Below are 15,562 nucleotides of genomic sequence, written 5' to 3'. Positions count from 1 at the left end.
TCAAAATTGATTCTTATAATGGGAACATATCATAATTGATGAAGGTGTAGTACAATTTTAATTATAAATATGACCTTTTAGGGAGATAAATAGCTTAGTAATATAGTGAAATTTTCAACTTCCAAGGACTTGGAACGAATTACAAAAAAAAACCCAACAATATGTTATTGGGTTTGCATTACGATATTTTCATAATAACTCCATTTATCCCTACAGATGCAAAATACATTTCCATATTTTTTTCAGTTTGATGTGAGTTTACAAACTCACATCAAGATTCACATTATGGCCTTGTAACGCCATAATGCTTCTGAATCTCCTCAGCAGTGGCTGAATGTTTTGGCTTGAGCAAGAAAGAGCTTGGAACTTTTAATTACTGGTAATCAAAACATAATCACAAGACAAAGTGGAATTCTCCATGAAAGGCGATTTCTTATTGTTGATAACCATAGAAACAGTATGAGATAGACTTTTGGTGGAGTGACAAAGAGACTCCTTGTAACTTCTAAGATAGGATATCGAAAAAAGTCTGAAAAAATCTCAATGAAACCAAAGTTTGGAATTTAACAGGGATTTAAATGCACCTGTCTTGACATTCTTGCTGGAATCTAACCACATTGTTTCATTAATTCAGTCCAAAATCAATTTCAGCATTGCTTTTTTTATACATGATGGAGCACCAGCTCACTGTGCAAAAATTGTCTGCTAATTCTTAGATGAAAATTTCCAGGTTAATGGATCAGATGGCATGGCTCCATTGAGTGGCCACTGCATTCCCTAGATTTAACATCCCATGATTAATATTTGTGTGGATTCGTAAAGGATAAAGTATTTAGTAATATGCACAGCTCTCTGCTGGGCGCCTCCGTAGCCAGGTGGGAAGGAGCAGCAGTGCGAAGCATACGCTTCTTGATTAGACCGGGGTTCGAGCCCGTCACCACCAAATACGGAGGAAGCGGAAAGGTCAGGGAATGACCACCGCATATTCCCGGAGCAATATGGCCTTAGTTGCTAATGCTCCTAAAAGCCAAATAACAACAATAACAACAACACCTCTCTGCTGGAGCTTTAGCAGTCATAGTTAGAGAATCTGTGAGCATTTTTGAAGAATTGCACCTTGCTGTGTGTCACTCTCTGCCCAAAAGAATATAATTTTGTAAAGACCAAAACAGACTGAACAGATTTTGTAAAAAAATTTGTGTTTTTTTGAAGTTTATATATGCCTTTTCTAATGTTGCTAACATTAATTAAAATATATATTTAAAATAGTGTTGTTATTTACAATTAAACACTTATAGACCACTCTGTATATATATTTTTGTCGGATATACTTTAAAAAGATGTGCTGTGTCTTATTTTCCAAAACTTTTTAGATAAGATGCTTTTTAAACAGCAATTGAAAATTAGCTTCTTTTTTCTTCCCATACGAGCTGTGGACTGAATGTCTGTAAAGGAGACATTTTATATTTTTGGTATGTGTTTACTCGATCAGTATGGATCATATGTCAAAATCTTAAAGAAACTAAAGGTCACACTTTTCTTAAAAGTTACTGTTAAGTTTCAAATTTTTATGAATAAGAAGTTTTATATCATAACATCAACTGATATTCTCTGAATTTATAGTAACATATTTCATGTTAACAGAAGAAATATGCATTGAATCATTTTATGAAACTGAAAATAACTTTCATATTAAACATTGTCTTTTCTTGTTAACTTCTTATTAAATGAATTATAATACACTATACACTAAATACTGAATGAGTATTTTGCATCTACATTCACACATGAGGAATTATTAAGGTTTGAAAATGGCAGAAGGTTATCAAATTGTAGCAGGGTACTTAATGATTTTGTAATAACTGAAAGCAAAGTGGAGGAGAAATTGTTGAAGTTAGACATAAGAAAAGCACCTGGGGTGGATGGGATCTATCCAGTTATATTAAAGGAGGCGGCAACACAACTAAGCAAACCCTTAGCCATAATTATGAGAGCATCCTTGGACTCAGGGGAGGTTCCCACGGACCGGAGATGTGCAAATGTATCCCCAATTCACAAAGGGGGATCGAAGGGTGACACAAGTAATTACAGACCAGTTAGTTTAACTTCTGTTCCGGGTAAAATAATGGAGTCATTTGTTAAAGATGCATTGCAGGATCATCTAGACAAGACTACAGCAATAATTCAGACACAGCATGGGTTTGTTAAGGGAAAGCCTTGTCTGACAAATTTGATAGTATATTATGATGTGGTTACAAAGGAACTGGATGCAAAAAATAATTTTGATATCATATATTTGGATTTCAGGAAAGCTTTTGACACTATTGCGCATGGAAGACTATTGTACAAATTGGAGCAGAATGGTATTAAGGGTAAGTTGCTACAATGGATAAAAGGATGGTTAAGTGGAAGAAGACAGAGGGTGGTAATCAATGGGTGCTGCTCTTCGTGTACTAATGTTATTAGTGGAGTCCCACAGGGTTCGGTGTTAGGTCCACTGTTGTTTTGTATATTTATCAATGATATTGATGAAGGTATATCAGGCTTAATGTCGAAGTTTGCAGATGATACAAAGGTTGGCAGGGTTGTTAATAACAGTAATGGCAGTGTGCTACTGCAACAGGATCTAGATAATTTGGGCAGATGGGCTAAGAAGTCGCAACTGAAGTTTAACCTTGACAAATGCAAAGTACTGCATATGGGTAGAAGTAACCCCAGAGAAATGTACCAACTGTGTGGTACTACACTTAAGGTGGTAGAAAATGAAAAAGACCTTGGAGTAATTGTGCAGTCAGATATGAAGTTTTCTGAGCAATGCAGACATACTGCCAGGGCAGGTCATGGGGTTTTGTCAATGATATATAGGAATTTTGCTAGCAGGCAGAAAGAGGTGATTGCCCCTCTGTATAAGGTAATGGTCAGGCCACGTCTTGAGTACTGCGTACAGGTCTGGAGGCCTCATTTTAGGAAGGATGTAGATTTACTTGAGCATGTACAGAGAAGGGCAACAAGATTTGTGAGGGTATTGAAGGGATCCTTTTACCAAGAGAGGCTTAAGTTCTGCAAATTGCAGTGGCTGGAGACTAGGCACCTGTGCGGTGATCTGATTGAGGTGTATAAGGCCTTGAATGGGTTGAGCACGCTGAATTCTGATGGGATCCTTCCACTTGTTCAGATTACGAACCTAAGGGTACATAAATTCAAATTAAGAAAAGACAGATGTAGAATAGATGTGCAGAAATTTGCCTTTAGCCAGCGGGTGGTTAATTGATGGAACAAACTTCCATCTGTCGTTATGGAAGTTGACAGGTTAAATAAATTTAAGGAGGAACTGGACAGTAGTGAAATTATAGTATACTTATATTTAAGGAGGAACTGGACAGGCATTTGGAGGGAATGGTGTGATTTTTTTTTTTTTTTTTGGCTGATGCTGCATAAGCTTATACGCTTGCTTTCTTGCATCACATGCCACTACTACTACCGCCCTTGGAACAGATAAGTTATGCATGTCATGTTATCAAGCATTTTGCCATAACCTTTTCCACTATATTTGCTAGCAGCTTTTATCTTGATCAAATGTATGGTATGTGAATTGCGTGGATTTTTTCTCAGACTTTTACATTTATTCATATTTCAGCATTAAAATCATTAGATTCAGTTTTATTATTCTGTGTTAAATAATTGTTGTCTGCATTTAGTGTATATCATATTTGCTAGATTGTTAAAGATATTGCCAAATAATTTGATGAATTACAATTTAAAAGATAATTAAAAGAAATAACTATTACTGAATAAAATGAAATCTATGATGTTTATTAGAAATGATTTTGTGATTTTTATTTTTTTTTCCCCCTAGGGTTTCCAAATAATTTTACTTTCAAAACAGCATTCTTCATATTCTCATGCTCATGTTCATGTTAGCTCTAGTCCACAATTTGCTCCTCAACTGTTGAGAGGAGTGTCAAAAGCTGATCATCCTGTAAGTATCTGATCATTAAGAAAGAAATTTTAAAAAATTCAGAAGTAGATGTAATGCATAGTGCTAAAAGAGAATTTACTAATATAATTCAAGCTAGTTATTTTCATTAGACGTAATTGAAACTAACCATTTGGAATTATAGGTCTAATTACTTCAAGCAATATTAAAACAGGCATCAGTAAGCACCACACATTAAAGGCCCTCCACCTCAGCATTTCTCTCTCTCTCTCTCTCTTGCTCGATTTGAAGTTTGAACTGAATAAAGTTATTGCTGATGGAGCATCTCCCCTCCTCCATTTTACATTTGGTTGTAAGAACCATGCAGAAGACTATCAGTAACTTCCACCAGTTTCTGGTATCAAAAAATAGTCAACACAGGAATTCCAGATAGAATTCTGTGTCTGCTTATCTCTGTCTGGCTCTCTCTCTCTCTCTCTCTCTCTCCCCCCCCCCAATATATATATATATATATATATATACTAGGTGCTACCCAAAAGTTCCCGAAATTTGAATGTTGCTTGGGAACTATGTCTATTATGGACTTGTGGTGCTAGGTAACACTGCACGCATCCTTTGTGAGTCAGTGTGCCAGGCTAGATAGAGTCATTGAATATTTATGCGCATTTCTTTGCGGGTGTGTTTTGCATAGTTTGTGATTGTTGCGATGGCTGATTTGAGAGAGCAACGTGCTTGCATCAAGTTTTGTTTCCTTCTTAATGATACAGCAGCAGAAACCCATAAGAAGTTGAAACAAGCTTTTGGTGACAATGCTTTAGTCCAGACACAGACCTATTACTGGTTTAACTATTTTAAAAACAGTCGAATGTTGGTTGATGACAATGATCGCTCTGGGTGTCCATCATTAAGCACCACCCGGAAAATGTCACAAAATTTCAGGTGGCAATCCATGAAGACCGCAGGTGGATCATCCACGAGATTTGTAGAAATGTAGGGCTATCGTACGGCATGTGTTGGTGGATTTTGTCAGACGAGTTGAACATGATGATTGCGGCCAAGTTTGTGCCACAGTTACTGAGTGAAGACCAAAAGCAGTATCGCATGGACATTAGCAGAGGTCTTCAAGAATGGGCTAAAAGTGACCAAAACTTCCATTCTATGGTCATCATTGGTGACGAGAGTTGGATATATGGGTATGACCATCCCAGTGGAAGAGCCCACCTTCGCCCCAACCGAAGAAAGCCCAACAAGTGAGGAGCAATGTGAAGTCCACGCTGATCTGTTTTTTGGACATTGATGGGATTATCCATAAGGAATTCATCCTGACCATCCTGGCCAGACCATCAATGCAAAGCTCTACTGTGATGTCCTGAGGTGATTAAGGGAAGCCGTCAGGAGGAAAAAAACCGTCCAGAGAAGGGGGTGCACAAAGTACTGGGTCCTTCATCATGACGACACACTGTGCCCACACATTTTTTGCTGCGGCACGGTTTTTTGGCATCCAATAACATGACAATCGCCCCACCCCCTTATTCATCATCTGACTTAGCCCCCTGCGACTTCGTGCTCTTCCCAAGAATGAAAATCAAACTGAAGGGTTGAAGATTTGGCTGCATAAAGTATATCCAAACTGAATTGCAGGCGGTGCCAAATGCTATGATGAAAAAGGACTTTCAGGACACATTCAAATCATGGGAGAAGTGCTGGGATCCGTGTTTATGCTCTCGAGTGGACTACTTCAAAGGTGACGGTGGCAAATAAGACCCAGGGTAAGTCTAATTTATTTTATAAGTACATTTCAGGAACTTTTGGGTAGCACCTCGTATATATATAATCAAAAACATTATTAAAAAACAACAGTATTTTTATTCAAAGAAAAATTCCCAACTACTGTACAGTCTGAAACAGAAGCAGGCAAGAAAAGAAGGAAATCAAAACTCCGTGGAAAGTTACCATAGTAATGGGTGGTTTTTTATGTACATGGTGCCATAAGGATTTTTTCTCTATGCCACTAACTTAAGATTCAGTTGATGTAATTTAATAGATATTTAAATTTATAAGTTTTACTGTGTGTTTAATATGGTTAAACACAGTATTTACTATGTGTTTAACCTATGTTATCCTGTTCTCAGCATAATAAGCAACATGTTTTAGTGAACTAAGTAAAATCTCATTGTGGTATTAAATTCTTATTTAGTGTTATTCTAATTAATATTTGAAATGTAATCTATCTTAATTTTAGTATTGGTATTGGCATATGATGCAAGAAAAGAGGCTTATAAAGCATCATCTAAAAAAAAAAAAAAAACCTTCCAACATCACCTGTCCAATTCTTCCTTCAATTTATTCAAACTACACAAGATTGGTCAAGGAAATAAAAAGGTGCTCTTACTCAGAAAGGCTTTAGTTCTGCAAATTTGCAGTATCTGGAGACTAGGCACCTGCAAAGAAATCTGATTGAGGAGTTTAAGGCCTTGAATAGAAGTAAGTTCAATGTTGATGGCATTCTTCCTCTTGCTGAGACTATACACATGACAGGGAATAAATTCAAATCGAGGAAGGATGGTTACAGGATAGATGTGCTGAAGTTTGCCAGCAGGTGGTTGATTGTTGGGAAAAAAATGTTCCATCTGTTGTTGTGGAAACGGATAGTTTGAATAAATTCAAGAAAGAACTAGAGAAATTCTTGGATGAGGTGGGTTTTTTTTTTTTGGCTGATGCTCTATAAGCTTGCTTTCTTGTATCATTTGCCACTACTAATACTAATACCCACTTACACAATAACAGATGGAAGTTTGTTCCAATGATCAAACCACCCAATGGCTGAAGGCAAACCTCTATACATCTATCCTAGGGCTTACGATCCCAGTCTTTTTTTTTTTTTTTTTTTTTTTTTTTTCGGTATTCAAATACCGGTATTGATACAAAAATACCGGTTTTTTGGTACTAATTTTATAAAAATAGTTTATAATTTAATCACATAAAGATTATAAAATCACCTTTATGCGATTACGACTTCCTTATCTCTACTAGCAAATGTTCGATAAATCATCGATAGGACACCGTGCAACATTGCAACCTCTCCACAATCCTCGGACAACTTCATGTCTGACCGTATTGTAACTCCCAAGTCCCGTTCCTCTACTACTACTGACTTTAGTTCAACTCCACAAAGTATATAAGTTATTTTGGGTTTTCTGTTTCTCAGGTGTAAGACCTTGCATTTTGCTGAATTAAAGCTTATAGCTGCCACTTTTCTGACCATCTCAGAAGTCTATCTGGGTCACTCTGAAGAAGCTCTGCTTGATGGCGATCATTAACTACTCTACTGATCTTTACATCATTGCAAGTTTAGACATCACCCCCTATATCCCTTCATAGATGTCATTTATGATGTCCCAATACTGATTCTTGGGGAGCCCTGCTTCTTTCATTAACCCAATCTGAGGAATAATCATTTATCACAACCCCCTGCCTGGTGCCCTCAAGCCATCATGCTATCCATCTAAGGATTTTCCCTATGATTCCAGCCTGCTCCAACTTATAAAGTAACTGTTCATGTGGGACTGAGTCAAATGCTTTGCTGATATCTAAATAAACAGTGTCGAAATTATTCTCTAAATCCAGCTCACGAGTGACCTGTCAAAATGTCTAACCAGATTTGTTAAACATTATTTTCCCTTTACAAAACCATGCTTTGTATCGTACAGAATTTCATTTCCATCTAAATGATCCTGAATTCCACCCTTGATCATTGTCTCCATGATTTTCCCTACTACTGAAGTTAGACTGGCCAGTCGGTAATTTCCAGTTACACTCCTAGAACCACTTTATGTTCCAATTTACACCAATCCAATGGAATCTCTGCTGAATCTAGTGATGCTCTCATAACTAGCCTTAATGGTTTGATGCTCATAACTAGCCTTAATGGTTTGATGCTCATAACTAGCCTTAATGGTTCAATGCACTCACTTGCCACCTCCTTTAAGATTATAGGGTATATGCCATCAACCACAGGAGCCTTACTCACCTATGGGCACGAAAGTTTTCTCATTAAATCAACATGTGAAATTTCAAGATCATTAATTACATTTTTTTCAACTTCACTCCCATAATTTCTCATTGACGTGAAGGGTTTTTCTTTTGTAAATATCGATGCAAATTAACTGTCGAGTTCATCTGAAACATCAGTTGGGGTATCTAATACTGTCCCATGCAATTACATATGCACCCAATCTGATTTGTCGTTCTCTTCTTTGCATTTATATATGTGAAGAATTCCTTAACTGCACTCTTTGCTCTCTTTATTCCTTATCCCCACTCTTTGCTCTCTCTCTCTCTCTCTCTCCCCCCCCAGCCTCAGTAAAGATACTATAGTGAAAATTATACTTAGCTGAATAAAACGTCTTTCTCCTTCAGAAAATGATGAACATAATTCAACCATGAAAGACCACCATGGAACAAAACATCGGTGTTCCGTAAATTCTTTCCAAAATAAGAAATTGCCTGACGCCTATGAGATTTTAAAAGATGAACTTGAGCCAGAAATTAATGAAATAGTTTTAACTATTTTTGCTAAAAAAGCCTATAAAATGTGGACCAGAATAGAATCCGAATAATAGTACCAGAATAGAATCCGAAAGAGCATATTCTGCCGCTAATCAAATATGTACCAAAATAGATCCATTTTAAATGATCATACTATTGATTGCTTATGTTTCTTAAGAGCTCACTTTATTTGGACAGGTAGTGTGGATGCTTAAACATAACTAAACTTTGCAGTAACAATATGTATTTTTTTGTTTTTAGAATAACTGTATTTTTAATGATTTTTTTCAGAATATTTATTATTGCAATAAATGTTTATTTAAAACTTGAATTCAAGTAATTACAGTACTCGTTTTTTCCTTACTTTATTGCACCTAATTGTCATCAAAATTGATTGAGAAAAACGTTTGTTTTTTGAATACTGGTATTAATACTGGTATCCTGGTTTCATAAATTAAAAATACCGAAATACCGGTATTAAGATTTTAACCGGTACTGTAAGCCCTAATCTATCCTGCAACCATCCTTCCTCAATTTGAATTTATGCCCCCTCACAAAAAATTATATTTATTGTTTTTCTGTAATTGGGAAATGGAGCAATGAAGCATCCATATTATTCAACAATAATAAAACTACATTGCATGTGTAATAACTGGTTTTAAAGAATGATATTTTAAAAGACCAAAATTATGGAAATTTGTTTGCAAACATTTTAGACAAAATATATCTTTGTATTCAGTAGGTGCAATGCTAGGTTAATTGCACACTTTTGTAACTCAATTTTCAAAAAGGAATAAAAAATTAATTTTACTCATGATTTTAGGGAAAAAAATGTTTTTCCATTTTATTCATTGTTATTTTCATGACTCTGAATATATGAGTCATTTTAAGAGCGAGGTTTTTGATTTAATTATCTCTCTCTCTCTCTCTCTCTCTCTCTCTCTCTCTCTCTCTTTATTTTCTGCCCATGCCACAGACTAAACTTCGATAAATTATTTCACATCTGTTGCTAATTGCAAAGAAAATTGTTTGGTTATACTTAATTTAGAAATAAATTTAGTATGATTCTCTGAGGGTGTGGCAATGTCCATATATGCCCATTAGTGATCGTATATGGAGTAGCTCTTTGAAAAAATTACTATTAATAAATGCAGTAATACACCATTTTTAAGTATAGTATTTTTTGTTTTAAAGGAAGAATATCTCTTAAGTATTGGTAGAATATTTCACAAATTAACTCTTGATGGAGCTACTATAACTGTGACGCAGTACAGACCACGGTGAGTGTGTTCTTCTTTATAATTTGATAATGCTTTAAGTTAAGTTCTTGTGTTGGAAGTAGAATGGAGTTATTACAACATTTAATGAGTGAGTTTGGTGAAGGTTCTTATAATTCTTGAACACGTATTTTGAGAGAGACTTACAGTTACATCTTTTGAGCCTGTGCACACAGTTTTAACTTGTTACATACCAGTCTAGTGAAAAGCTGCTTCATAAGTGAACACTTGTTTTTCCTATTTGTCATATGACAGGGCATGTGTTAAAATGATGAAATTTAAACATGTGAACATTAAATTTTGTTGAAAACCTAGAAATGTGAAATGCTTGTTACAGTTATAGAGATGATTGCTGTGACATTAGCAGTCTATAAAACCTGAAATGCTTGTTAAAGTTTATAAAGATAATGCTACAACAAAAAAGTTTTCAAAGGTTTATGAGAGGAAATGGTGAAAGAAAAGGTCATTTGTCAACATCTTGAAATAAACAAAACATCAGTGAGTTCTACATCATCATTCAAATTGATCAACACCTGATTGTTCAAGAAATTACTGAGGAGACAGCTCTTTCATTTGTTTCAGTTCAGAGCATTCTGGGTAGGCATCAAGATTATTCCATGCATTCGCACTCAGACTCAAAGACGACACTGAGTCCTCATTTCTTCTGAGTTGTTTGAGCAAGATGTGTTGAATCCTGCCTTTTTAACAAAAATTATAACAGGTGATGAATCTTGAGTATCATCACCTAAAAAGGAGTATCAGTCAAAATCGTGCAAAGTTCATGCTGATTGCATTTTTTGACAATGGGATGATGTTATCAGAATTCATTGTATGAGACATTCTACTACCAAGAAATTATAAAATGGTTGAATGATGCAATCTACTGAAAAATGGCAAAATGGTTGGCCTCTCTCTCTCTCTCTCTCTTCCCCCCCCCCCTTTTTTTTTTCCCTTTCCAACAGTTCATCATGTCACTCGCATCCAATAATTTTTAACCAACAGAAACATTCCATTGTGATGCATCCACCTTATTTATTTGTTTTGGCACGATGCAACTTTTGTCTGTTTCCAAATTAAAACACGACTGACTTGAAAGAAAAATGATTTCAGTTGATTCAAGAAATCTAATCAAACATGACTAACCAACTAAAAACATTTATTATTGACTAAAATTAATTTTTTGAAACATTCACATAACATTTTTGATCAAATCCTGTATTTATATACACATTACTTATTACAACTATTTAGTTGTAAATAAGAATTAATAATGCAGCACTGTTGTTAACTTTCACCAAATGTTGGCATTTGGTGAATTTACAAATATATAGAATGAATTTAGAAAATTGTCAATTAGGCTTCAGTTAAATGAAAGAGATACAATTCATCCATTTCGGGAATACCTAATCGAAAAGATGGTTTTTGGAAAAATTGAAGAGCATTTGATGAAACGCTCTAAAATACCAATTTCATTGAGTGAATTTGAACGAGGATTTTCACAAATGAATCCGATCATCAGCCCAATTAGAGCTTTCTTGATGACAAAAACAATTTCTTCACTACTGTTTCTTAATTAAAATTGTAGGCCCACCGCTGACACGCTTCGATCCAGCAAATATGTTGATTCGTGGCTGCTTCAGACATGTCATTCAGCGACAGACACAAACAGTAAGAAGCTGGCATAGTGTATTGGATAAGAACTCAATAAAAATTTGGAATATTCTATAAAAACTATTATGAAATTATTTTTACTTATTTTTTTTACTAATTTTTACTTATTTTTTACTTATTACTTATTTTTTATATACTTGAATAATAAATTTATGCTTAATAAATTGTGTGTTAATATACTTAATTTGTTGTTCTTATTCCAAAAATATTACTACTAAGTAACAATATCAGAAATTAAATTTTTAGAGTACTGTATTTTTCATGTCCTTTTAATTTTCAATTTTTCCTGATAGCAAAGAATGAGTACTGGCACCTATTTTTTACAAAAAAAGCACTGTGAATAACCATTTATCACAACCCTCTGCCTCCTGCCCTGAAACTATCCAGCTATCCATCTAAGGATTTTCCCTGTGATGCAACAGGATCTAGATAATTTGGGCAGATGGGCTAAGAAGTGGCAACTGAAGTTTAACCTTGACAAATGCAAAGTACTGCATATGGGTAGAAGTAACCCGAGAGAAAAGTACCAACTGTGTGGTACTACACTTAAGGTGGTAGAAAACGAAAAAGACCTGGGAGTAATTGTGCAGTCAGATAAGAAGTTTTCTGAGCAATGCAGACAGGCTGCTAGGGCAGGTCATGGGGTTTTGTCAATGATATATAGGAATTTTGCTAGCAGGGAAAAGGAGGTGATTGTCCCTCTGTATAAGGCAATGGTCAGGCCACGTCTTGAGTACTGTATACAGGTCTGGAGGCCTCATTTTAGGAAGGATGTCGATTTGCTTGAGTGTGTACAGAGAAGGGCTACAAGATTGGTGAGGGGAATGAAGGAATCCTCTTACCAAGAGAGGCTTAAGTTCTGCAAATTGCAGTGGCTGGAGACTAGGCACCTGTGCAGTGATCTGATTGAGGTGTATAAGGCCTTGAATGGGTTGAGCACGCTGAATTCTGATGGGATCCTTCCACTTGTTCAGATTACAAACCTAAGGGGGCATAAATTCAAATTAAGAAAAGACAGATGTAGAATAGATGTGTGGAAATTTGCCTTTAGCCAGCGGGTGGTTAATTGCTGGAACAAACTTCCATCTGTTGTTGTGGAAGTTGATAGGTTGAATAAATTTAAGGAGGAACTGGACAGGCATTTAGAGGGAATGGTGTGTTTTTTTTTTTGTTTTTTTTTTGGCTGATCCTGCATAAGCTCATACACTTGCTTTCTTGCATCACATGCCACTACTACTACTACTATTCCAACTTGTTCCAGCTTATGAAGTAACTGCTCATGTGGGATTGAGTCAAATGCTTTGCTGAAATCCAAATAAACAGTGTTGAAATTATTCCCTAAGTCCAGCTCTTGAGTGACCCTGTCAAAATAGCTAACCAGATTAGTTCAACATGATTTTCCCTTTACAAAACCATGCTGAGTATCCTTCCGAATTCCATTTCTATCTAAATGATCCTGAATTCCACTTTTGATCATTGTCTCCATGATTTTTCCTACTACTGAAGTTAGACTAATAATTTCGGCCAGTAATTTCCCACTTCACTCTTAAAACTGCCCTCATGTATTGGAGACGTATTTGACACTTTTCCAATCCAACAGAATCACTCCTGAGTCCAGTGATGCTCTCATAATTAGCCTCAATGGTTCAATGCACTCACTTCCCAGCTCCCTTAAGATTATAAGGTATATACCATTAACCTAACATCATTAATTAAATTTTTTTCAACTTCACTCCCATAATTTCTCATTGACATAAAGGGTTTTTCTTCTGTAAATATTGATGCAAAATAACGGTCGAGTTCATCTGCAACTTCAACTGAGGTATCTAATACTATCCCACATCCATTACATAAGGGTCAGTCCTTCTCTTTGCATTTATATATGTGAAGAATTCCTTATCTCCCCTCTCTTTGCCAGCGATTTCTCATAATCTGCCTTTGCCAGCCTAACCTTTTCTGTGTTATTAGAGATCAATTTGTAGCTGTTATAGGTTCAGTACTTTTTATTGTTCTGTAACTTTTCAAGTAATCTGGCAGCTTCATTATTCATCCAACTTGGAATCCTCCATGTAGAGTATTTTTTTAATGGTATATAAGCATTCAAGGCTTCTGTGACTAATGTTTTAAAGGTATTCAATTGTTCATAATTCAATTGTATTTGCTCTCTGTGAGATATCTATTCAGTTAATAGAGGCCATGTAGCATCTCAATCCGTCGTAATTTTCTTTCCTGAAATTATAACCCATTCCTTTGCCTTTAACTACTGCTGCCTCTCTCTTCATCGCTCACTGTAAAACTCCGCGATCACTTCCTGCTACTGGTTCCTGTACTATTATGTCATCGGGTTCATGGGCAATGATGAGGTTTATAGTATTCTTTTCCTTAGTACTTTCCCTGACGTGTTGATACAAATAGCAATCATTTAGAAATTTTGATTTTGACAAAATGGGGGACAAAATTTGATTTAGAAATTTTGTCCCCCGTGTGGAGTTTCCTTTGCATATGCTCCAATCAATTAGAGGCAAATTAAAATCACCCATAATAAGACATTCATGCTAACTTGCAGGTTTGTCCAGAGGCAGACCCCATTAAGTGTGTAATTTTTTTTCAGGTTGTTATTCCCCAAGTGTAAGACTTTGCATTTAGAAGAATTAAAATGTATTTGCCACTTCTCTGACCATCTTTGAAGTCTGTTCAAGTCATCCTGAAGGAGCGTTGCTTGTCACTGATCATTAACGACTCTGCCAATCTTTACATCATCTGCAGATTTTAACATCAAGCCTCCTATCTCTTCATCGATGTCTTTTATGAAAATGGGGAACAATAGTGGTCCAAGAACCGATTCTTGAGTGACCCCACTCCTAACGTTACACCAATCTGAAGAATATCCATTAATTACAACCTTCTGCTCTGCTGCCACCCAGCACTCCATCTTAGAATCTTATCAGTAATCCCAACCTGTTCAAACTTATATAGTAACTTCTCACGATGCACCAAGTCAGATGCTTTGTTAAAATCCAATTAAACTATGTCAAAATTATTCCTTAAATCCAGCTCATGAGTAACTGTGTCAAAATAACTAAGTTAGTTAATCCCAACCTGTTCAAACTTATATAGTAACTTCTCACGATGCACCAAGTCAGATGCTTTGTTAAAATCCAATTAAACTATGTCAAAATTATTCCTTAAATCCAGCTCATGAGTAACTGTGTCAAAATAACTAAGTTAGTTAAGCATAATTTACCGTTAACAAAGCCATTATATGTTGCCTCTATCATTCTTCCAAGTTGGAAGAATGATAGAGGCAACAGATGAATTGGACAGAATGGGGTGAAGAGATATTAAGCCAGAGATGATCAAAAGAGGAGATTCCAAAATACTAAGTCTTTGACAGGGAATATCATAGCAGACATATACAAAAAATGTCACCTCTGAAGCAGAAGGAATTGTGCAACGAATAATTAGGACAACTGAGATGAGCATCTGTTGAATCAACAGATAATTGGTATTCTATCAGAAAAAGTAATGAGACTTGGCAGATTGTAAGTGGAAATGGGCACCATTGAGATCCGAACTGAGAACACCTATATTTGTGAAAAAAACAAAGAAGTTTTGGGGAGGTTTAGATCTTTTTACAGATAGGTTTGTTTTATTAGTTTGACTAATCATGATGTATTCAGTATAAAAAAAAAAAAGTTGGGTGGACATGTTGTATGAACTGTTGAAATTTTTGGATATGGTGTATAGTAAGCATATACCCAGCTCTTTGACAATGCTTCCCACATGCACACTACTTTGACACCCTCCAATCACTATCTGGCAGAGTAGGGGCAGTGAGATTATACACCAGATGCCTTCTAGAGAGTTAATATAGGTTTGTTCCAGTGGACTATCTAGCATATCTCATCATGATGCCCATCATAACCCTAAAATACATCGATTATAATGCACAATGGAAGAGATGGGTGGTTACTGGAGCTTTTCTCTGGAGATTAAACATGGGTTTCACCACTTTGTTTCCAGTAAGCAAAGTAGTGGTATTGGACCAGTTGATAAGACTCATCTACCACTTAGACCTTGTGTGTGTGTGTGTGTGTGTGTGTGTGTGTGTGTGTGTGTGTGTGTGTGT

The 15,562-nt window shown here is 35.9% G+C and overlaps 1 protein-coding gene across 1 annotated transcript in view; it reads left to right on the top strand.

The window, feature by feature from the left end:
- The window catches only part of Iml1 (GATOR complex protein Iml1), a gene marked incomplete at its 5' end in the record, with an annotated part of 444,528 nt that overhangs the window by 314,702 nt on the left and 114,264 nt on the right, over positions 1-15,562 (top strand). The window contains 2 exons of the mRNA XM_090374757.1: positions 3,857-3,979; positions 9,680-9,765. Of these exons, the coding sequence (XP_090230883.1) occupies positions 3,857-3,979; positions 9,680-9,765 (209 nt within the window). The remainder of the gene's footprint in view (positions 1-3,856; positions 3,980-9,679; positions 9,766-15,562) is intronic.

This window comes from Mastigoproctus giganteus, chromosome 5 (genome assembly GCF_048544385.1).
Source record: "Mastigoproctus giganteus isolate SK-2022 chromosome 5, ASM4854438v1, whole genome shotgun sequence".
Classification (NCBI taxonomy): Eukaryota; Metazoa; Arthropoda; class Arachnida; order Uropygi; family Thelyphonidae; genus Mastigoproctus; species Mastigoproctus giganteus.
This window is presented reverse-complemented; position numbering and strand designations above follow the sequence as displayed.